The sequence below is a fragment of the Carya illinoinensis genome, chromosome 8, assembly GCF_018687715.1.
Source record: "Carya illinoinensis cultivar Pawnee chromosome 8, C.illinoinensisPawnee_v1, whole genome shotgun sequence".
NCBI classification, from domain to species: Eukaryota; Viridiplantae; Streptophyta; class Magnoliopsida; order Fagales; family Juglandaceae; genus Carya; species Carya illinoinensis.
This window is the reverse complement of record NC_056759.1, coordinates 24361629-24386605: the sequence shown is the minus strand read 5'-3', so window position 1 is coordinate 24386605 and position 24977 is coordinate 24361629. Positions and strand designations below refer to the sequence as shown.

The 24977-nt window shown below is 33.5% G+C and overlaps 2 protein-coding genes across 7 annotated transcripts; one reads left to right on the top strand and one right to left on the bottom strand.

Moving 5' to 3' along the window:
• The first annotated feature begins 194 nt into the window (after positions 1–194).
• LOC122274519 lies at positions 195–689 on the top strand. Its single transcript, XM_043083556.1, has one exon. The coding sequence runs from the start codon at positions 195–197 to the stop codon at positions 687–689; it is 495 nt and encodes a 164-aa protein (XP_042939490.1).
• A 5662-nt stretch (positions 690–6351) lies between these two features.
• On the bottom strand, positions 6352–21970 carry LOC122318200 (phytochrome A1). Of its 6 annotated transcripts, XM_043135401.1 has the most exons (10): positions 21506–21970; positions 20871–20993; positions 20382–20458; positions 20142–20187; positions 19941–20009; positions 11843–11884; positions 9258–11322; positions 8090–8906; positions 6971–7261; positions 6352–6729 (listed from the first exon to the last, which is right to left on the bottom strand). In XM_043135401.1, exons 7-10 carry the CDS (start codon positions 11308–11310, stop codon positions 6519–6521), a joined length of 3372 nt encoding a protein of 1123 aa, XP_042991335.1. In that variant the 5' UTR covers positions 11311–11322; positions 11843–11884; positions 19941–20009; positions 20142–20187; positions 20382–20458; positions 20871–20993; positions 21506–21970; the 3' UTR covers positions 6352–6518. The 6 variants fall into 6 exon arrangements, with proteins under 6 accessions (XP_042991335.1, XP_042991334.1, XP_042991336.1 ...); XM_043135400.1 differs by lacking the exons at positions 19941–20009; positions 20142–20187; positions 20382–20458; positions 20871–20993; positions 21506–21970 and adding exons at positions 13000–13074; positions 14610–15057; XM_043135402.1 differs by lacking the exons at positions 19941–20009; positions 20142–20187; positions 20382–20458; positions 20871–20993; positions 21506–21970 and adding exons at positions 13000–13074; positions 14773–15057.
• Positions 21971–24977: the final 3007 nt, after the last annotated feature.

The window sequence follows — 24977 nt, the reverse complement described above, 5'->3', positions numbered from 1 at the left end:
CTCGAGTACAAGGTAATCACTGTCAAGAGGAGTTGAAAAGATTGTTTATGATTGATTGGGCATACTGATATAGAAGAAATCAATGGGTGTTTGAGGAAAAACAATTGGAAGTAGCAGAGGTAATCAATCATGCTCTTTGTTTGCTTAAGACTTATAAGGCAACAAAAGGCCTTAATTATAATGGTATTCAGAGAATGACCAAATGGCAATTGCCTCCACAAGGAACGACAAAGCTCAATGTGGATGGAGCAATTTTTCATACTAATGGTAGTGCTGGGGTTGGTCTCATTCTAAGAGATTGGGAAGGAAAGGTGCTACTAGCTGTAAGTAAAAAGGAGGTAGCAGTGATGGAGCCTTTAGAGATCGAATTAATTGCTACACTAAGAGGCTTGCAATTTTGTATCCCTCTTGGATTGCAGTCTTTAAGCATTGAGACAGACTCTTTGATTTTAGCTCAAGAGTTATCAAAACTTGAGCTGTCCAATTATATGTTTAGGAATGTAGTGATAGATATCAAGCAGCTGCAGACTAGAATACTAGTTTGCTCAATTGTGCATGTCAATAGGGAAGGAAATGAATTAGCACATAAACTAGCAAGGTTTGGAAGAAATGTTATTGATACAAGTGTTTGGTGGGAGTCTGTTCCCCATAGTGTTGAACAAGTCCTATGGACTGATTTACTTTTGTAATACTAATTGGTTATGAATGAAAGTGGTTTTCCTATCAAAAGAAAAAAAAAAAAAAAAAAAAAAAAGAACAAAAAGAAAAGAAAAGCTAAATTCCTGCATTTTTTGTCCATTGTCTTTTGGCCTTAAACTTTGAGCCAAAGTGAAACTACAAAAGTAAGTGTGCGTGAATGATCAAACGTGTTACAGAAAGTGATCATATGGACTTGATGCCAATGTTATAGAAGTGAAGGCACATGACAACTCATTAGGGTCTCTAAATCCAAACATACACCTTTTTAGAAATGATAATATTTTAGATGTAAATTTGAAACTGGAAGACTGTATTCCCAACACTTCATCAGAAACACTAGGTAACAAAAGGAAGTCACTCAAATAATAAACCAAGTCCATGTGTATACATAAGCCCATAGTTTTTGCAACTCCACACACTTGCTGAGGCGGATTTATAGAATTTTTTTTTAATATAGAGTAAAACGCTCAGAATTCTCCCCCCCCCCCCCCCCCCCGCCCCAAAAAGTCAGTTTCCCTTCTTCCCGAAATTAGTTTCCCCTTCGTTTCAAAACTCCCCTACAAAAACAACAAAACGCCAAAATCTCTCTCTTTCTCTGTGAAATGCTTTGAAGTGTTGGTTCATTGGTTGTTCTATCTGGGTCTCTAGGACCATGAATGCTTTTGTGAAAAGTCATCTAAATATTAAGTTCAGAAAACAAGATGCTCACACTTGTATAAATTACAGAAACTAAAATGATCTTTACAGTAACAATGTCCACCCTTTTTTTTTTATATTTTATTTCCAAAACTGTAGATTTGACTTGACTTTCCATCCCTTTTTAGGTATTTCTTTTGGGTCGAGTTTTTTTTTAATATATATATATCAAGGAGGATATAACTTTAGCATTTTAGCAGGGGGCTTCTCAAATCTCCCAAAACAAGCGATTTTTGCAGTTTTTGCAACTTTTCTGCAACTTTTAAAGTTGATGTGAGTTTACAGTTTTTGCAAGGACGAAGAAGAAGAGAAATGGCGAGATTGGTGTTTTCTGCGAAGACAAAGGAGAAGATAAATTTTCAAATTTGTGTTTTTGTGCTAAGACAAAGGAGAAGAGAAGAGGATCAAAGGTGGGGGGTTTTTTGTTTATGCATGTTTAGGATTTCTGCGAAGACCAAGGGGAAGAGAAATGGTGAAGGAGAAGAGGATCAAAGGAGAAGAGAAATGGCGAAGGTGGGGGTGTTATCTGTTTCTGCATGTTGAGGTTTTCTGCAAACATGAAGGAGAAGAGGATCGAACGTGAGGGGGGTTGTTTTCTTATGTTTTTTAGCTATTTTATGTGCAAAACCGTGACATGGCGGTCAGACCGGGTTCCCCATGTCACGGTGTGTGATATTGGAGGGGGAACTGACTAAGAGTAGATTAATACATAAACCAAAGATCTCAAATCCAAAGCTTTTGGGAAGAAAGATGCTACCACCTAAAAACCCCAAACACATTTAAAAAAAAAACACACACACACACACAAGCCATGTTTAAAAAAACCCATGCTAAACCAATAATATGTTTCTATCATGTTAAAAAGTAATTTATCAACACTATGTAATACATTGACAAAATCTTACCAATCATGGAAATCGCCACTTACTCCTCCATAGTAAATAGCTGATGTTCCTTTCACCAACTCCATAAAAATACAAATAGGAAGAGTAACATTATCTAATTAATTGTGAAGTGCGTAAACGTCGCATAATCATTTTGAAAAATAGTGAGGTCTACTATTAAAAAATTAATTTTTTCATGTGGGTTAATGTTTTATTCATTTTTTTCAAAGTAATTACGTAACGGTTACACAATTCATGATTGCAAATATCTTTTATATTAACGAACAGGTCTTGAACTACAAATTTACTGCATTATAAGAGCATCAACTAAAAATTAATCATGAAAGCAGCCTGATAACTTATGTATTATACAAATTCATGGCTTTGACTTACAGAACAGGCCACAAATCCATAGCTGCCTGATCATACAAGATTATGGTTCTGCAAAGGAAAGCTCACATAATATAACGACAGCTTTTGTCGTAATTTTTTACCCAATTATTGAGAGGTATGATCTGCATGGTTACTAGATGATACAGTCATGAGTACGAACGCTTTCATGTAATTTTGCAGGGCAACTCACAATGCATCCATGTCAAGGTGGCTATGATAATCATGGGAAACAAGAAAAATGCGTCCCAGACACATGGTTGATAATCCATCTTTTAAGTTTGGTGCTGCAGCTACTTAATGCGGGTCATGTGTCCCGGCTTTTATATATTTTTAACGAAGAAAAGCTAATACCTTGCATAATTTTTTATATTTTATCACTTCTTACTTTTAAATTTTAGTATAATTTTATTTATATTTATCGGTTTTAGGTATTATTATTATTATTATCATTTAAATTTTATTTAATATTTGAAGAAAAAGAAGACTAAATTTTTAAAAGCTTATAGTCTAAGGACTCCTTCATTTAAATGAAAATTTATCCAAATATGAGGATTGGCCATTAGAGCTGTTTTGAAAATAAAGATGAAGTTGAAATTAAAAGTTGAAGAAACATACGACGCTAATGAGAAAATCAAGGATTGCTTTTCAAAAATAGAAGCAAATTTTGAAATTCAAAATAATGGAAAAAGTTTGAAAAAGAACGAAAAATCTAAAGACGAAAAGGGTTCGAAAAATTGAAGGATCTAAAAACGGCTAAAAAGGGACGTTGACGCAAAACGGGGGGAAAAAAAAGCTGAAGGCAATTCCAAAAAATTGGAGGCTCATCGGCAAAATGGAAAAAATATATATATATATATATATATATTTATATATATGCTGAACGAGCTAGGAAGGCTTGAAGAAAAATTGAAGAGAACATCGACGAATACAGCAGATAGTGATTTTCTTCCATTCCTCTTTTCTTTTCTTTTCTTCTTTTTTTTTTTTTAAAAAAAAAAAAAAAAAAAGAAGAGGTAAATTCGTTGATATTGAATTTAATTTTTAGCATTAATTAAATTTTCTTTATTCTAGAAAAATGATGTAATCTAGTTTCAATCCATGCTCCTTTTTCTATACTAATTTGAAGTAATTCTCTTTTACGTTTTTTGGGTTTATTCTGAGCTTATTGCTTCTAATTGATTGACCATAATTAATTAGATGATTTTGATTTTATGATTGAAAAATTTTAAACATAAGCCCATACACAACACACCATCTATTTTTTTAATTTTTTTTTCTTTTATCAAATGTTTGGTATATGAATAATAAATAAAAAAAATTGAATTAGTTTAAAAAGAATAAATCTAAAAAAAAAATTTAAAAAATAAAAAAAGTGAGGTGTGTGGTGTATGAGGCTTATGAGTAGCAAAGCTCTTTATGATTTGCTATCGAAAGATGTAATTATAGGATAGAACTTAGATATTTCAATATAAGTAAATATAGAGATCGAAAGACTTTTATGAACCTATATAGTCTTAAAATTGTTGATTTTAATGTTTTCTTACTTTATTAATTTGCATACTCTTATGTAAAATGATGAATAAAAATATTTCCAATTGACTATCGAAAGTGATTTTTGGATGAGTTTGGAGATTTTGCTAACAAACAGAGATAATTAAATTCAATTAGTTAGATGAGAAAAGCATAGTGAGGGATTAGGTAAAATCGATTTTCTCATTTCAAATTGCAATTGCAAACAACCTTAGTGACTTTTTTAAATAAAGTTGAGATAAGTATAATTTTGATACTTGTTAAAAGTAAGTTACCAATCTATGAGGACGATATTATTCTCATACTTTATTATAAAATTACGATACTGTACACTTACAGTTTTGCACCAATCTAAAGCCTCGAGACCTGAAGTGAAAAACTTTGCCACAATCATAAAGATTTGTTAATGGCTTGCTAAATTCAATCTTAACCCAATGAAAAAAAATATGTGGATGAATAGTTACAACTCATTTTATCTAATCATTACAAATTTCTCAAATTCCAACACAAATATAATAAACAATTCAACATTTTCAAATCTCAAAATCATAACAATATTAAAAAATAATATTCTAATAATATTTTATTCAACTTTTAACTTTCATCTCAACTCATCTTAACTCAACTCAATATCCAAACCCAGCCTTAAGTTCCCTTTTCAATGTTTTCATCTTCCAGTAATCCTATAAAAGGTAGGTCCAACCCATTTTCCAATGTTTTCATCTTCTAGTATTCCCATAAAAGGTAGGTCCAACCCATAACAGGTAGGTCCAACCCATTTTCCCTGCCAAAGTTATGACAAACAATCACAATCACAATCACAAACACAAACTCAAGCATAAGTACGCTCCATTCTAAGAATATTAGTTGGGAGATTGATCTTGAGAATCACCAAGTGTTACTACTTCTAGTTACTAGTAGTTATGATATAAAAAAGCCAAGAGCCTGTGGCTTAGATGACATGAGACCCAACCTCCATAAAAGAGGTTTTGGGTTCAATCCCCCTCCCCAAATCCCCTAATATATATATATATATATATTAAAAAAAAGTTATGATATAAAGGCAGCCTGAATGTTGTATGCAAAATACAAAAAGCACATCACCTATGCGCAATTAACATAACCAAAAAAATAAATAAAAATGAAACAACCAGACTTAGAAACAAAACTCAATCAAATACAGAAAAATATTCCTCAATCATTTCTAACCCATAAAAATATTCCTCAAAAGATTCTATAAATCTAGATCTAACCTACAAAAATATTCCTCAAAGATTCTTTCATTCAAACTTCTTCATATATAAACTTTGAAAATATGCTAACACAGATTTGACCCTAAAAAACCCTAAAATTATTGCTTTGCAAAGGTTCTTAATCATGGCCATTGGCTTCCTGTAACACCACAACCAATACACAGAAATAAGACCAATTTTCAACATTAACACAAAAGACCCATAAAAAATTCTAACCATATTTTAGATCCTTTGTGAAAATTATAAAATATACCTTATGCATCCAAATCTACAAAATGAGTGACACAAATGGCAAGAGGGGAGGTGCTTGACAAGTTATATATGCGGATCAAGGGAGTGTAGAGGGGTACAAGTATTACCTTGGTCTCCATACGACATTTTGAGATGATGAGAGAGTAAGGCTAAGGCCACCACGACTCCAACCTCCCTCATTTCTGTTCCCTTTTAAGTAAAAACCCTACCCCAAACGAAGGTCAATGAAAGAGAAAAATGGCTAAAGTAATCTTTGACCTTTTCTCCTTTTAAGGTTTTTGGGTTGGGGGGGGGGGGGGGGGGAGGGAGAGAGAGAGAGAGCAAAAACCCTAGGGAGAGAATTCAAAATTGTATCATGTTTGTTTTTAAATCCAAGTTAACTTCACTTTTTCTTTGTACATATATATAAATCTGGGTACCGAATTTTAAATCATGAACCTGGATTCTTATACCTAATCTGGACCGTATAGATCCGGATTATGTAATGTGGATTTTGGCCCATATTTGATCCAAACCGTAACCCATAACACAAACCTGATTATCCAGGTTCCAGACCAGGCCGAGGAAAAACCTGACCCGACTGAACAGTCCTACCAAAAAGCAAAACAATGCCTATCTAGAGTGGCCAATCAATGGTAAAGAGGTTTACAAGACATAGCAAACTTGCTTATTTACAGGTTGAACCAATACAAATGTGCCAAGAGGAGAAATATGATGGGGAAAAGTACATAACAAGTCACAAATACTGCTCGAGTATCCGTCCTTCTAACTGAACAAAACAGATTAAATAAAATTTTTGCTTGGAAATCTTTTAGGTCTTCAACTTATGTGCTACAGCAAGTTCAACGGATATGATGAAGGTTGATTTGCCTGCTTCCCTCAGATACCGTACATCTCCATTCATGAGCTTTAATAGCTTTCTGCTAATGAACAGGCTCATGCCCTCCTCAGATGCATCTCCATCACTTCCAAACATCTGGTTCAGCAATTCTTCTGGTACCCCTCCACCTAGATGTGTTATCCTGATCCAAGAAATAATGTTTAAGAGATTATGATTTTGGATGAATGAAAGTAGTCCATCTGTATGTAGAAGTCGAAAGCAAGCGAAAACAAGTTACATTCCACAAGCTTGTGCACTTGTCCAATTGAATGACTATATGCATTTAGATAAATACAATTTTCATTATTCTATTACCACACAGGGTAGAAGCAGATGCACAATATTCATGGACTCGTGCCAATTGGTTCATGAGCAATTATTACCTGAGCTCAAGATGGGCAAGATGAACGGATTTCCCTAACTGATCTTTGGTCAAACTGCCTGTAATGATAAGCTGACCTCCAGTCGTCATATAATTGACCGATATCAGCAAGAAATCAGCTAACACCTGTTGAAGCCTAAGACAGTCACCATAGAGGGTTTCATTCACAATCTCCTCCGCCACATCATTGACTATTCGGATTCCCTTTGCATTGCTCTTCGCCAAGGCTTGACTTATAGAGGCAACCAGAACTTCATCCAGCCTAAACTCAACCATTTCAAGATCCAAGTATCTGTAGAGAATTCATGAAAGAGTGAAAAGAATTTATTAGCTTATAACAGATCATAGACAGAATGCCCATGTTTGGATGTAGAAAGTATATCATCTATAGTAGAGTAGTTTCCATCTAGAGTAAAAATCATTCTGCAACTTATTCCCAAACAAATAAAACTTCTTATCTTAATATAGTTCATCTATTCATTAAAATATATTGTTTTAATACAAATAAACATTAATTTAAATAATAAAAATTATTAAAATCTTATACAAATTCGTTATTTATATATATTTTTAAAGTGAGACCCACATTTACACGGAAACCTATAAACCTTTAAATCTCTCAATTTCTTCACTATTCATCAAACATTTGAAAAAGACTTGGTCTCTGTTGCGCTTGAGATATCTCCTCAATATACATGATACTGGGTGAATTAACACAACCATATGCAATAGCAAGTACTTTTTCTACAAAAAAAAATATGGGTGAATTAACACTTTTAATGTAGTTAGGGTTGTGCATGATGCCAACATTGAAAATGGAAGCACCTATCAGCAAAATAAACCTTCTTGCAATTATGTGATGGGTATAAAGATAATTATGGCATATCAATTTTGACACATAAATTTACTACTTTCTGTCACACTAGGTGTTATAATACTAGCTCAATAATCCATTCAAACTGATACGGCAGTCCATCTAAGAACCTAGGCCAGATCGTGGCAAGGAAATAAAATAAAGAAGCATAAAAAGTGTTTCAGTAGTTTTTTTTTCTTGTTTGCACTTAGTTCTAAAGTTGTGCAAGGATGTAAAGTCACTCTTTAGACATTAAATATATCATACCCATCAATGATGCTATCAAGATCTGAGTCGTCAACAATCTTGCTGAGCTGGCGCTGGCACTGGGCAGTAGTATGCAGAAGTTGTCTTTGTTCAACTCCTAACTCAGTACCCTCCATCATTTTCTGAGAAAATATAATCCCAGACAGCGGATTTCGTATCTGCCTTTTTATATAAGCCAATGCTTTCAATCTCTTCAAGGCAGTTTGCTCTGATAAACGTTGGACATGAAGTGTTTGTTGCAGCTCTTGGCTAGCAAGCTGCAAGAAGCAAAAGACCCCAATGACTGCACCCTCTCTGTCCAATTTCTTACTCACACATAGCAGGCATTCTACATACTTTCCACTGCGAGCAAAGAAACCAAACGTGATTTTTTCGGATTCCTGACCAGTCATTGCCTTATTAAGTACCACTCCAAGATTGACAAAAGCTTCTTGATTCTTGAGACGACAGCATGCCATTTGTGTCCCAAAAACCTCCCCCAAAAGCATTTTATCTATGATGTCCTCTCGTGTCCACCCACTCAACTTTGTCATTGCTGGATTCCATTCAGAACACCAGCCAAATTCATCTGTACCAAATATTGGGGGAATCAAAGGGCTTGGGTTTTGTACGATAGCTTTGTAATCACCTTCAATCCGAGTGAACTTGTCCATTACTATCTTCTGACCAGTGATATCATGGGCCACAAAACAAACCCCCACAACATTATCTCGAAGATCCCTACTTGCACAAGCGTTCACAACTAAGCTGATGGGATCAGAATCACTCTTGGAACCATGCGTTTTGATCTCAAATTGAATGTTCTGCTCTTCTTTGCCTGATTACACAAGAAAGTTAAAGAACATGATCAAATTGTTTCATAAGTGCCAAAACAAGCAATAGAAATATTAAATCACTATGTTTTATGTGTGGTGAATACATCCCATCCCATTGACCTCCCTCTGGCCTTCTCCAATCTCTGTTTCTTATCTTTCGTAGTACAAATAGACTATTGTCTCTCTTCTGCTTTCTCTCTCTTCTCAATCAATTTGATATACATGCATGGTTTTAGAGAAGATAAAATGTACATGCCTAAGAGCTCACACATGTGCACATTCTTGCTTATGCTTGTGTGTGAAAATTACGAGTATGAACTTATAATTTGATGAAAAGTTTGGATAGGACATACCCTGCAGTGCCAAGGACAACATCCTTTCGACTGTATCATTTGAAGAATCTTCCACAAGTGTGAGCAAATGCATTCCAATTGCTTTATCAACAGAAAGACCTGTTAACTCTGCTATCTTTGTATTCCATCCATTAATGAGCCCATCAACATCGACAGCCAGAATTGGCACTCTGGCTGTTTCAATTAAACGGACCATCTCACTTGTCACTGCTTCCAGTTCTTGCATCCCTTCAATTTTGAGGTCACTGAGCTTTGTATGGATTGCGTTGGTGCCTGTATCCTTTATTTCAATATCTTTGAATGCATTCCTCAGGATAATCTGCAAAGAATGGATTGCATCCATTTCATAATCCTTCCAGGGTATACTCCTTGTCTTCACAACTTCAAGGAAAGCCTTGAATGAGGATCTTGGGTGCATCCTCGTACCATCATCTTTCTCTCCAAGTTCATGCTTTGCACCACCCCATCGAATTTCTGCAGCAGTAGGGGAGCGAAACCAGAAAATCATGTCATTGGAAGTTATCCTCACAGCTGCCATTCCACATACTAAATCCTCAATAGCAAGAGCCCCAGGGAATCCTGCATCATACAAGCTATCTGTACTCAAACCTGTTGAATCCATATGGCACTCTGAAAGCCATGAGGATATGTCATGAAGGTGGAGATCACTTGGAGTTACTCCCAATCTCCATATCTTGCTCTTGTATAATAAAGCAGCCCCATCACACTTCACAAGGTCCATTATATTTGGGCTCTGGGAAACAATTCCCAAGGGCGCATCTCGCATCAACAAATCACACAAGAGCGTTTGGGTACGCAAGATGTTCTTCTCAACAATTTGATTTTCTAACTCCAACTCCTTATTCACATGGATGGCAAATACTTGAGCTAGAAACTCACAGGCATACCTAAGAGGGAATGGAACAAACCTAGGAGTTGTGTTATGGCATACAACCAAACCCCAGAGTCTTTTTCTCTTTTGTGGCTGCACAGTGTTAGAGCTGTCTCCCTCTTCTTCTGCATCATTAACTACAACTGCCATAACGAGAGAAGCAATGGAATTCATGTTCTCCATGTACTGTAAATGGCAACTGTGTGGTGCCCTTAAGGTTGAACCACACAACGTCAGATCAAATGGAAGCTTCTCATCTTGAAGCACCTTCACATGTCTTGCATGACAATCAACAATCATACGAACCTTATTCTTCATAAACAAGAAGCGTGCAGCCTGAGGTATATCAGTGGCTGGATAATGCAAACCCAGATATGGCTCTAGGCCAGGTTTTGTGGTCTCAGAGACCACTTCCCCATGATCATCATCATGAAATTTATATGCCATCACCCTGTCATAACCAGTGAGCTCGAAAACCTCTTGAACCATTGTATCACAAACCCTTTCCATGCTGCCACTTGGCAAGGACTGCAATTGGGTAATTGCTTTGGCTGCAAGCTTGTATGATTGCAGGGCTCCTGCAGCAGTCATGGGGACTTCGTAAGGCTTCACTGGCTCAAAATCAATGATCAAACTACCTGTCACCCGATGGACAATTGCATAAAAGGGCTTCCCAGATGTCTTGCAATGGACTAAGATGGGGTTCAAGAGAGAGACCTCCCAAAATCCTAGGGCCTTTTGCAATGCAGAGGCAGTAGGGGCAGTGAAGATAGTTCTTACATCAGTTCCAATGCCAAGAACTGGGTGCTCCCCAACGCTTGGGACTGCATGACTGACCATGGTCAGCATATCAGGGGCATTCTCACTGTAGGCAATGACCTTGAAAGTTTTCTCATCTAAGGCCAGCAAGCAACCAAATGGTTGGATCAGCGTGCCTTTCTGTATGTGATGGAGGTAAGCTGTGGTTACTTTGCTGGACCTGGGTTGTTGATCTCCACTAACTGAACTAACCCGCACAGAGCTTGAGTAATCAAAGGAATCACCTGAAACCTCAAAATCTGCATGGAGCTTTGCATCAACAGTGGTCTGAGCAATAATCCTAGCGCTGTGTCTTGAGTGCCCCGAGTTGCTCGATGAGTGGCTGGGCCTTGAAGAAGACATTTTCTGCTCAAGCTGCAAAAAATAAATAGAAACAAAATAATCTGAATCGCAATGAATTAAGAACCTTCAAGATGAGTGCTGGAACATTAATTCTGGTAAATAGTTACAAGAGTTATTGTTGTGATAATTGCCATTTTCATTAGATATTCGTCCTCATAGTATTATTAGCATTAAGAACAAAAATAGCAAATCAAAACTCCTTAGTAACAGAAAAACGAAACATCTGTTCATAACTCAAGGAAGAGTACAAGTCTATTCCCTTGGAAATAGCAAAGCAAAGGTCCTTTTTGATTGTATGAAGCATATTCCCATTATGTACATCAACAAAGTCAATAGTACAAAAAACAAAAATGCACTATAATGATTTTGATTCATTGAAAAATCCATTGACCACATGAAGGCATGTTATCAACAAGAAGCTTCACCCTGAATAATAATGCTAATGAGTACAACAATAATAAAGTTTTCATCAATTCTATTGACGTTAATATTGTTTACTGATGATTGGGGAAAACATAAATTCATTCCTTACCTAGTCTGTGGAAGGCAGGCTGTTGAGTTAGAATATATATTACTGCAAAAAGAACAACACAATAGATAAGCAGTGCATCAACAGCATCAAATCTGTTTGTATGTACATCTTTGACTCATCATATATTCAAAGTTCGGCTATGCTTTCAACTAGCCAAGTTAAAGTTATAACCGCTATGCTTTACAATTTCATTCAAATGATTGCTTACTGGCACCGGAATTCTTTAACAGTCACCTCAACTGAAAATCAACAAAATCATAACTATTTCCAGTAACCAAACCGACTATAGATGAGGCTAGTTTTGGATGACACTTGAATATATGTTACTTCTAGCAAAATATTATTTCATCTATACTTTTATCTTGTCTAGTAGCATGCCAATATGGTGTTTTTCTTCCTAATTTTCTGTTGAAAGGTTGCAAGTTGGGAAGCACAGAGATCCCTATGCTAGCAGTTAGTATTTCTTCTTCATGTGTGTTGCAATTCAAAAGCTTTTAACACAACCATTCAAGTTTTTTTAAGCCTGTCAGTCTGATACCATATGCCAGAGAAGTAGATGTTTGCTTTTGATACTTGTTAGCAGTTGTATGACAACATCCATTACCTGATCTATAGTTAGTCCACCATTTAGCCCTAGTAAAATGAGATCGTTGGCTTTTAAGCCTCTTTGTAATCATAGCTTCTGTTTAAAGGAGAATATTCTTACAGAAATAGTTCAAGTTGCTTTCTGGGAATGGATTTATCATTTTGCTGTCTGAAACTATTGAGAACAAGCTGAAACTGGAAAGGTATATCATAAAGATGAGTAGGGAGGACTGCGATTATATTAAATTCAAAGAATTTTTGCAAACACAAGTAGAACAAGAGGACAAGCCTTACTGTTGAATGAAATTAAACCATAATATTAATATGCCAACAATTCATTTTAAAAAGGAATATAATGTTAAAATGAATACACTTCAGCCCTCCTGCAGAACAATGTATTTGGTACAAATAAAAGTTCATCTAGTCCATGATTTAATAGTTAATTCTTGTCCATGCTTGCCGACAATTAACTTTACGTTTTTGATTGATAACTTGCACACTAATGACTATTGAATCTGCTTGCTTATATGGTAAGAACTTGGCAAAGCCAAGAATAGAAGTGAGATGACCACCTTTGCAAAACAACAGCATATCAGCAATAAAAGCCTCCCATTGGAAAACAATAGCTTATCGGCAATAAAAGACTCCTATTGCAAAACAACAGCATATCAGCAATAAAAGCCTCCCAGGTTTCTTATTCAACCATCTGTTGCAGACAATTGTTTTATGAGTAATGCTACAAGCCACACCCTCATCTCACTTTCATCCCATTATATAAAATGTGGCACTTTTATCACCATTAGATCATTTTTTCTATTTTTTCAAATAACAACTCAAAGGTTAATGGACAATGTCTACTCATCATAGTAGGATAGATGTGGTATAGGAGTGGGGTATGTAGAATTTTCCTTTTTTTGTAAGTGTCATCTGTTGCAAACATAGAAATGGCATGAACTAGCCACCAGAAAACCCCTACAGACAAATTGCCTATAATAGAACAGACACGAAAGTTCCATAATCTATATGTCAAATGAAACAGACACAGAAGGCTTTCCTTCAATCATAGCTGTTTCATGCCATCAAAATGCAAGCTTTTGTTCACAACCTTCAAATTCTGCTTTCTTAACAGAAGATAATTTTCAAAAGAAATTCTCTAAGTGCATCAGACACTTTCAGTAGAAGCATACATAAAATGAGTATTCCTTCACTTTTGAAACTACAATTGTAGAGATGCCAATTATTCGGATTTTGGACAAATATTTCACTATACAGCTAAAAGAATCAAAGCCCACTACAATGAATGCAATACATTCCATGTTTCAGGAATTTAGCACTGTGGGATGCTAGACATTATATATTCCATTATGGCTTGCAAGACATTATGTTTCAGTAATCCGGTATTAGTATCTTTAAACTAACAAGACAGTGCTAATTAAGCTAAACGAATGAAAAAATTAGCAATACTCGTGGCCCACGATGAAGTGCTATGCTTAAGTGCACTGACCTGAAGTGCTAGACTTAAGTGCTATGTTTCAGTAATCCGGCATTAGTATCTTTCAACTAACAAGACAGTGCTAATCAAGCTAAACGAAGGAAAATATGAGCAATACTCGTGGCCCACAATGAAGTTCTATGCTTAAGTGCACTGACCTGAAGTGCTACATATCTATTCACAAGTCCTCACTGCAACCAAAGCAGTTGAAGCAAAAAGCAATTAATTTTGAAGTTCAATTTGTCCGCATTGATACTCAATACACACAGAAGCCGAACCAAATGGATAATTGGTCCACCCTGCAATCAAAGAAGCTGAAGCAAAGAGCCACTCCAAAACACAAAGCAAAGCAATCATTCGAACAAACACTTCATATATGCTCGCGACCTAACAGAGGAATTTAACTAAAATGGAACCCATTTAACTCAATAACAAGAGAAAAGCAAAAGCGGTTACCGGAACAACCAGAGAAACAGAGTCAAAGAGCAACTCAAAACATAAACTAAAGCCATCTTTCGGTCAAACGACACAACATGAGTGTCCACGATTTGAGCTAAATGAGAAAAACCAATCGCAAGGAGAAAATAAGCAAAAAAACAAACAGAGGCAGGACTTTTCCAGAGCTAAAAAGACCACTCGGATTCGGCAGAGAAAGCACCAACGAAAGCCAGAAATAGAGAGAAAACTCACCCAGACACTCGAATTGAAAGCCAAAAACTTTGCGTGGGGTTTTGAAGAATTCCAAAATCACCAGCCACTTTGGATTCAAAGCAGTTGAACGAAGAACAAAAGCATACAGAAAAGAAAGCACATATTATATATTTTTTCCCAAAGAGGATAAAGAGATGATCACCAATTTCCACTCGACCCTCGCACAGAGCTAAGTCGGTTCCCATAAACTATATACAATGTCATGTAAGCAGCAAATTTTGGGAAGTGGGATCTCGGCCATGATGTTAGTCACTGGGGGTGGACAAATGAAAGAAAAAGCAGACAAAATCCAGAACCCAAAAATATTAAAAAATTAATATAAAATATTAAAAAAGAAGAAGTGCGTCTGTCTAGACGACACAGTACAGTAACGCGAAGTGGGCGGAAAGTTGGGGACTTTGCAAATTGCAAGTTGCTGATGGCCCATGCTTTTGGACGCATAGCAACAAGAGAGTGAGTTATGGGAATCACGTGTGCGCCTCGATCCTCTGTCAGACTCGAACCAATCCACTCCGTCAACAATATAATGGGTATTGCCAACCACATTGTATGCTCTTTGCCTCTTGGTCTACCTAGTGCTGGGTCAGTTTCCGGATCAACTGGGAATCAAACTCCCAACAACATCAATCAGATTTGCTGCCCATACCGACATACCGTGCGCAAGAAAAAAGATTCATTTTTGTCCGAATTTTACAATATTTATTATTATTTTTACAGGTATATTGCTTAATGAATGATAATTTGAGGTAAATTTTATCATCATCCATCACTATCATTAAAAAGATGGTTCTCGGAGGTGGAATAGGTTTGGTTTTAGACATATTTTAGAATCAAAATGATATAAATCAGTTTTAAAAATTTAAGAACCGATACAGATAGATTCAACACCAAAATCAAAACTTTCGATTTTTTTTGTTTTAGTCTAATTCGTCTAACTTTTTTTTTTTTTTTTTCATTCATTATTAATTGTCTAATTTATTTTTATACTAGACTTATATTACAATATCTAATTATAAGTTAATATATTAGTGTTTAACTTATTTTATTTCTATACTTGATTATGTATGGTAATAATATTATGATGTTTATATATACTAAACTATTAGTTTATTTATATTATAGTATATGTATATTATTTTAGAATAAAATTACATATAATAATATAGCATTGAACTTAACTATAATATATATATATATAAGTTATAGACTTTTTATATGAATATATATGATCAAATGTGAAAAGAAAAAATATATATTATAATTTATTATACCAAAAATGTATTTATCCTTGAAATATATATATATATATATATCAAAAGTAAGTTTATATTAATAACTTAATACTAATATTCATGTTTAGGATTAAAATTTTTTGTTATATTAATTAACATATAATATATACATATAATATAAAGATTATAAAAAAATAAAATAAAAAATAAAAAATAAAAAACCATTAAATTGTTCCGGTTATGAATTGGACCGAACCCACCGATTTGGTCGATTCAATTGATTTTTCGATTTTTTTTCACCCCTAAGTTCTTATATCAGCCAGTAAAATATAAAGTATCATTAAAAATGTATTACATTAGTTTATATGAGAGAAGACAATAAAATATAAGATAAAGAGAAACATCTTTCATGAAAGAAATATTAAATTTGATAAGTAAGAATTAATGCATATTTGGAATTGTGGTGGGTGATTTAACTTTTTTACTTAAGATTTATAGTTGTAGAGCTTTAATCTAATAAGCACTACTATTCAAAATATATTTACTATCTGATAACCATATATTTAAAGCATTTTTAAACATGTTAACTATATTTGAAAGCTAATAAAAATATTTTTTGAGATAGAAATGATTTAATTTTTTAAAGTTTGTGAATATATCTTTAATAGAAATCAAATCTTATAATAAGTTAACAACAAAAATAATCTAGTAGGATTTTAGTAAGTATAATAGAAAAAAATCTCTTCGATAATGCAAAGACAACTACTTTTCCTTCATGCATTCCAAACAAGGGAAAATTTGTAGTTATTTTAAAGTTATATGACTATTTTCGTCCATGATAGCTTTTTTAAGTTTAACTACGTTTTACAATATTTGAAAAAAAAAGTATCAATTTTATTTTTTTATATTAAAAAATATTTTAATATAAATCAACCAAATAACTTAATTTTATCATTAAAATATTTTTAAAACTATTTAAATAACTTTTTAAGACTTCTAACGCAATTCCAAACATACCCTTAAAAATACACGGTTCTGCTTGGCCACTAAGAATTTTCAGATGAAAATTTTGAGTTTTAAGATAAAATATTAAAATATTATATTTTAATATTATTATTGTTTTGGGATTTAAAAAAGTTAAGAAAAAGTTGAATTATTTATTATATTTTGTATTGAGATTTGAGAAAGTTGTAATAATGAGATGAAAATTTTGAGTTTGAGATGAAAATTTCAAGTGACCAAACACAACCTAATGCTTCTTCTCGAGTGTTTCTCAATTTCTGTGGTTTATTCCTTATGGTAGAAGGTTTATGATAGCAAACAGCTCCACCTAACAAAATGTATAGTTTGCAAACTAGAAAATGGAAAGAAATATTCCTTTTATTATCATTTTTTCTATCATCCTCTCAACTGCCTTTAATATAACATTGAATAATTGGTTTATAAGTAAAATATAAAAAATAGTCTCCAATTATTAAATGTTACATCATAGGATAGTATGAAGATGATAGTACAAAGGATGATAGATAAGTAATAAAGAACAGAGTTCTACTATAGACAGTCATTTTTGTGTACTATTTATGCACTCTACTGATATGATTAGCTAATGTAGTTATTTTATATTAGAAAAAATGACAAAACCAATCACATTAGTAGAGTATGCAAGAAATATACAAAAGTGACTGCATATAAAATTTTTGTACAACCTGATTGGAATGGGAAATGTTAGATTTTAGTAATTAAATAAAATAAATTATTAATCTTCCTTATTCCGAATAATAATGTAATATATCTATTTCCTTATAAAATAATTTTACTTATTATCACCACACACCGCGCTATATCTATTTTAATTTTTTTTATAACAAATATGTGGTATATGGATGATAAATAGAACAACTCAATTAATTTAACAAGATTAAAATAAAATATAAAATAAATAATATTAAAATATATAAAATATGTGGTGTGGGATGATGAGTAGCATCCATCTTCCTAATAATATATATATATATATATATACTAGGTCGGAGCAAATACGTTTGCCTAATTGGGTGAGACAAGATTTTTAATAAAAATGATATAAGTTTTTACAAAAAAAATAATCAATGCATAAAAAAGTTTAGGAAATATCTTTGGATAATGATAAGTTAATAAAGTATAATAATTACATGTTTGGATAGATTAGAAAACAAAAAAAATTGTTCAAAATAGACCATAGTTTAATACAATTTGTGGTGTCAAGTAACATAGACAAATTAAAGTCCTAGTTTTTTCCAAAAGTAGAATAGACAATACAAATGTTTTTTCAGCACATGAAAATACTGCTTGGCTAGTTTGGGGGATAATTGATCATGCTATGTCTTCTTCTATGGGATTAATTGAGAGCATATTCAATTTTTTGTGACGCTGTTGCTTGAGTTGATCAAGGTCTACACTAAGTTGAATCACCTATTTTCTTTATGAAGTCTGTATTGCAATGTTATCCAAATATGGCAAATGCTCCCACGTGATATGAATTTAATGTTTGTGTATGATCAATAGAAAAGTAAAGAATATAAATGCAAAAAATTTAAAACATGGTAAATCAATACAAATTATAGATGGTGAAATCAAATTATCCCCCACCCTTCTCTATTCTTTCTTAGCAAAATATTTAAAAGAGAGATACATATTGATCTTAAAATCAAAAGCACATCAACTTTTCTTAATCATTACAATTTACGTCTACAAATTAATACCCAAAAAGTCAACCTCTACAAATAAAAAGTGTTGTGAGAGACATAATATATATGTTAGTATGAATAAATTGTATTCAAAGTTGTACCTATCATGGAATTAAATAATACTATGGCAATTAGACAGATTGTGAGAATTAGTTAAGAATTTAAGCTTGATTAAAAAAAAAGTTATGAAATTAAGCTCTAATTCACAAACTTGTGTTAAATAAAAACATTCAGATCTAGGTCCTAGCGGATGCATAGATAAATGTTTGGATTTCTGCGATTATTTTTTAACAGGAGTTGCTGAATATCAAAAACTTATTACACAAAATCCTATTTTTTCATATCTCATTCAATTATCAATTACATATGATAGATTCAAAAATAGGACACCAAAAAATTGGACTGCTGACCTGTATGAGGTAGGAAACTCTCAATAAGACTTAATAGAACCATTGCCAATAAAACAATGTCCAGGAAGTTATTTTTGTCCTTACGAAGTTTAATATGTCCAATAAACTTAACTATTTTTGTTTATTTTGATATAATGGGCAGCATTGCCTAGTGAAATGGAGGTTGATATTATTTCCAACTGAATTCAGGACTGATACATGTCAAAATCCAGTTGTTAGTCATCCATAAAAGATTCCCAAGTGCATACATTAAATACAATGAAGGTGGAGACATTTGGGTGTGCTGCAGTCATTTTCCTGATTAAAAAAGTGATAAACATCTATATATGTGACACAGAATATTGATATATGTATGAAGTAGAGCACATAATCATTGTATTTTTCAGGTTTCAGTAAGGTGCATAAAGGTGAAAAGAGGCAATGCAGCAAACCAAACTTGTATCAACTACTATTGGCTTTATATTTTTGTATTTAAAGGTTAATTTATCTCTGCTATTTAGCTAAGCACCCTGTATAGCTAAACACGCACACTGAAGCGAACTACTGGGTTCTTTCTTAATTCATAATTAGAAAACTATAACATAACATATATCAATTAATTCATATTTATCTCTTACTTATCAAAAAATAAATAAATATATAAGATTCCACTCCAACATCAAAAGTCCACAAAAATGTCCCTTCTATTTTTTTTAATCTTTCTTATATTTAGGAATTTTCTGTCAATACATCAACCCATGTAACAGTCACAACAACCCAAATGCACACCTATGGCCATAAATTTGAACTGCTTGTTTAAAAAAAATATCAAATCCCTAAAAAACAGACAACATAAAATATAATAGTCCAACTCAAAGGCAAATTCATCATAAAATGGACTAAAAGACTATAATCTGATCTAAACATTTGACAGCATAAGTCAGATATTAATGAGTGGCCTACCTACTATTACCAAATCGATGGTGTCTCTTTCAAAAGTTTGTAATAACATTGAGGCTCAATGGCATTATCCTGCAAACATCACAGAACATGTTGCAGAATGGCTACAAATGACAAGCGAATTTCATTTTTGTTGACGCTACTTATGCAACTGAACAAATTATTAAGAAAAATGTAAAAGAGATGTCAATATGAGCAACTTACATTAATATGAGTCTTATTTGTGCTTCCGAGGTCCATTAAGTAAGGCCTAACATGGTGGAAACAAAAGAACTTACCTATTAAATTGAAGATATTCTATTGGCAATCAAAAACAGAAACTATAAGTACTTTAGTCTCAAACATCAGTGTATTATAGCTAATTGCACTCCATATTAAAAAAATAATCTACACTTTGTTGTTAAAGGACATAAATATTTCAAATTGGATATCCAAAAGAGTCACCTGTTCTTGAAGAGAAAGTTCTGCTCCCCAAACCTAGTTCACAGGGCAGAATATGCATTGTTGGCTCTCTTGTAAATCTGTCTAACAAAACATAATTAAAAAAAGATCGCATTAATACAGTACGGTGAAAAATGCACAAGCCTCCCTTTCGAACTACTACTTAAATTGCAATCACCCCCAAACTATCAACTTTAGCAATCAGCCCCTCCAACCACAAAATATTTTACATAAGCACCCTTAATAAAAAGAAAATTGAAGAAACAGAATGAAAAGCTTCATATAACAGGAAACATTATATATAAACTCTTTTTGTCCCTTATGCATTAAAAAAATATCTGCGTACAAATCTAAGGAGAAGAAGCCATTCTCCAATGTACATTTTCACCACTTCAATCACAGCACAAACTAAACAAAGCAATAAAATAGAGCCAGTTTGATAAGCAATAATTTGAGAAACTCAGCAACTTAGATTTAGATAGAAAGCCCGACCTCTGGATGAAACATGAAAGGTACCCTGGGGTCATGGGAATAATAGGGAACCATGGGCACATCAGCATGATTATTAAGTAGTGCTCGATCATGTGCAAGCTCCAAAGATATGGTTCCCCATTACTGAAAACAAAATAATGTCAGACATAATATTTACCATCATTGTCAAATTCATAAACGTTAGGAATTAAAAAATACTGCTTATCAAAGAACAAAAAAAATCGTAATCATAACAATAATAAGAAATCATGCAAGCCATAAAATTCAATACTTTCATAAAATAATGACCATATAAACAAAAATTAGTTTGATGACAAAAAAAAAAAAAATAGCATTCCCATTCAAAGAAGAAGACGAGAGAAGGAAATCAAGTAGCAAATAAAGACATGCCCATAAACTGGAAAAATGAACGGAAAAAAAATAAATAAAAAAATAAAAGAAAAACCGATCGACAAAGCAGATAAAAACATCGACAAAAACTAGCCCAAATTCCAAAATTCCATAACGCAATGACATGCAAATCAAAAAAATGAAATGCATACTTTTTTTTTTTTTTTTTCAGAAAACAAACATGCAAAAAAAAAAAAAAATCAGAAAACAAACATGCATAAAAAAAAAAAAAAATAGGAAATTACCTTTCTTCAAAAGAAACGAGAGAGACAGGAAAAAACCAAATTTTTTGCTCTAGGGGTAGTTGAGCCGAAATCAGTGGCTGCTGGAGGTGGTTCTCAGTGTTGGGGTTGCTCTGGTGGTGAGGCTCACGGTGGCATTGTCGTGAGAAGTGCAACAGGGCTGGGCGTGAGTTTTGATGGAGGAACAGAAGGGCCAAAATGATGGCCAATCAACTTGCTGGTGCTGGTCACCATGCAACAGTTGAGCTTGGGTCGGCGTGACGACAGCAGAGGGCTGGCGCGGCTAAGGTGGAGATGGGGGGTTGTGGTTGTAGTGCACGACGCAGTGGAGCAAAACAAAACAAAAGGGCAAGCGACGGTTGGGAGAGAGGAGTGTGAGAAGCCGACGAGGAGAGAGAGAGGGGAGAGACATCTACCCCTACCAAAACTGGACAACGACGCGGAGAGACGAGGCGGCACGAGTTTGAGGGGAGATGTCCTTTGGGTCTAAAGAGAGAGAGGAAGGGGAAAACAAATGATAAAGCTGACCCACGGACGGATAGAAGAACAGAAAAAATGGCAAAACTACATGGAATCACATGCACTAATTTAATTAACATAAGACAAATGATAAAGCTGACACACGGAATGGATAGAAGAACAGAAAAAATCGCAAAACTACATGGAATCACATGCACTAATTTAATTAACATAAGGCTAAAATTGATAGATAAAAAAACCGGCACACACATCTGACATCCTATCCCAACCGACCTCACGTATAATCTATGGAAAATACTAAGGCTACTGCTGGTGGCTTCCGCTAGGGGTTACCATTGGTCCAATTTTTTATTTTTAATTATTTTTAATAATTAAGAAATTTTTTTAATATTATTATAATTTTTTTATATTTTTTTAAAATGTTTAAAACTATTACAAAATGATTTGAAAAAAAAAAATTTTACCTAACGGTGGCTCTCGCTGGGAGCCACCAACTGTGCGCACCGTCCTTTATAATCTATTTGTACCAAATGACAGATAAAATCTCATAGAAAACGCTCAGTCCCCAACGGGTCGGTGAGTTATTTCTTTTCCTTTAAAAATCATATCTCTTACGCTCGGTTTGTACACTGGATTGAATTGAAATGAGTTTATGAAAATTTAAAATATTATTTTTATTATTTTAAAATTTTAAAAAATTAAATTGTTTATTATAATTTATGTTGAAAGTTAGGAAATTTATAATGATTAGATAAGTTGAGTTGAGTTAGACAAGACTTAGTAACCAAACGCTGTCTTAGTATAAATATAAAATCAAATTTTTCAATAACACATATATCTCATTGTTTTTAATAAATATTTTCAAAATAATTAATTAAGAACAACTCAAGTCTCAAAATAAAAGTCTCTTTCAAAATACCCAGTCAATAGAGCAAAACCAAATTACTTAATAAAGTTTTCCAATCATCAAAATACTAATTTTGTGTTTAATCTACTATACTTGCATAGCCTTATCCATACTTCCTATTATTGAACTTCGGATGAAGCATCCAAATTATCTAAAAAATGTTATGGAGATAAAGAGTAAGGCCCCGCTTGGTTACACAGATGAGATGAGATGAGATGTTTTAAATAGTAATAAATAAAATATTGTTATAATATAATTTTTGAATATTAATTTTGTATTGGGATTTGAAAAAGTTAGATTGTTTATTATATTTTGTATTGGAATTTGAAAAAGGTGTAATGATGAGTTGAGATGAGATGAGATGAGATTTTTGGTTTTGGGTAAACAAACAAGGCCTAAGTTATCAACAACTCAGTAAACAAAAAAATATATTAGCATACAAACATTTACTAAATACAAGATGCAAAACAAAATATTTTCCAAAGTTATTATACAAAATAAAACATGTTTTCAAATGTAACTGACTGATGATTTTAAGACACATAAAATCCAAAATACTTTGGCATAACATAACTTGAGCATCGTCATCACATTAAAACAAAGCATCTCACAAAACAGAGATAATCTTTAACCCCTGTGGTAAGGTTATGCTAACCGGCCAAACTGGGCATAGACAGAAGTGAAATATTTCCTTTATTATTTTCAGAGCCTTGAGTGTATACACAGAAAAAATCACATAAAAACCACTTTGATTTTAAAGTAGATACACTCAAAAATAGAGAAGTTGGTACCAACCTGAATAGAGCAGAGCAGATATCACAGTCAGACACAAAACAGTACATTATACCAAATATTTTTTAGATGTCATATCAAATGAAACAATACCAAAACATATTTAGATTATTCTCACATACTGAAAACAAAAGTCAGAGCATGTTTCTAAATCAATTCACAATTTTTCAAAATTTCAGTATCGCTCTTTTTTCACTTTTCAAAGATAGTATAACAAAACATAGCTCATGTCTATACAATACATGTTAGAAAACATTTTTTTTCCAGACTAATTTCATGAGTAATGCAAATAACGATCGAGGTTATTTTTCCCAAGTTCTCATTTCATAATAAAACATGCAAAGTTTTCAGAAAGTCAACCCCAGTCTTAATAATTCATGTAAAACCTAGCATAGAAATCTCACTTACATGTATTTCTTAACTTTTCAGAATTTACTCACAACAATGCGAAGGAAAATCAATCGTCACCTGTAAAAAGAACAAGTAACTTGAATAAATCTCAAATTGAACACTTAACTTGTAACCGCACCTAAAATAGTTAATTTAATTCCTCAACACCTAAAATTCTCTTAACTCTAAGTTACCATAATTTTCTAATTTCATCCATATCCACTTAATAAATATTCTATTAAAAATCATCAATATCTTAAAAATACCAACTTAACAATATCTGTCCAATACACCTTAACAAAATTTTGAAATAAAATCCAACCTTAACATAAAAAAAAAAAAACAAATCCATCCCGAGTTAAGCCCAATGTAATATCGAAACCCCTCTAATAAATAAGCCCATCCCAAGTTGAAAGCATCATACTTTCCGATAGTTGAACTTAAGGGGTAAGATCGTAAGATAACCATACTAGCATAAAGACCTAAAAGCAACCTAACGTTAATACCCTTTCTAAAACCAGAGAGTTGCGTGGCTGGTACTTACAGGGATGAAGAAAGGTAGTAGTTGGAAACTGGGCAGTGGGTGGGTCATCGATGGAAAACAGTTGAACAACAAGAAACTGAGAGGAAGAGGCAGCAAGCGGAGGAACCAAGGCTTGGTGGTGGTCTTGGGTGGTCAACGATATGGAGAAACATGATCGGCACGAGGTGACAATAGTTCTAAATGTCGACGAGGCTATGGTGGCTTGTTCTCCAGTGACTTATGTGGTTGCTAAAGGTGGCCTCGTGGCACTAATGGTGGTAAGGAAAGGCTTGTGGTTTGGAGGAAAAGGGCTCTATTTTTTGTGTCTAAAATAGGGGACTAGTTTGGACGTGGGCATGGCCTGCCACTTGGTGGTTGCCGTG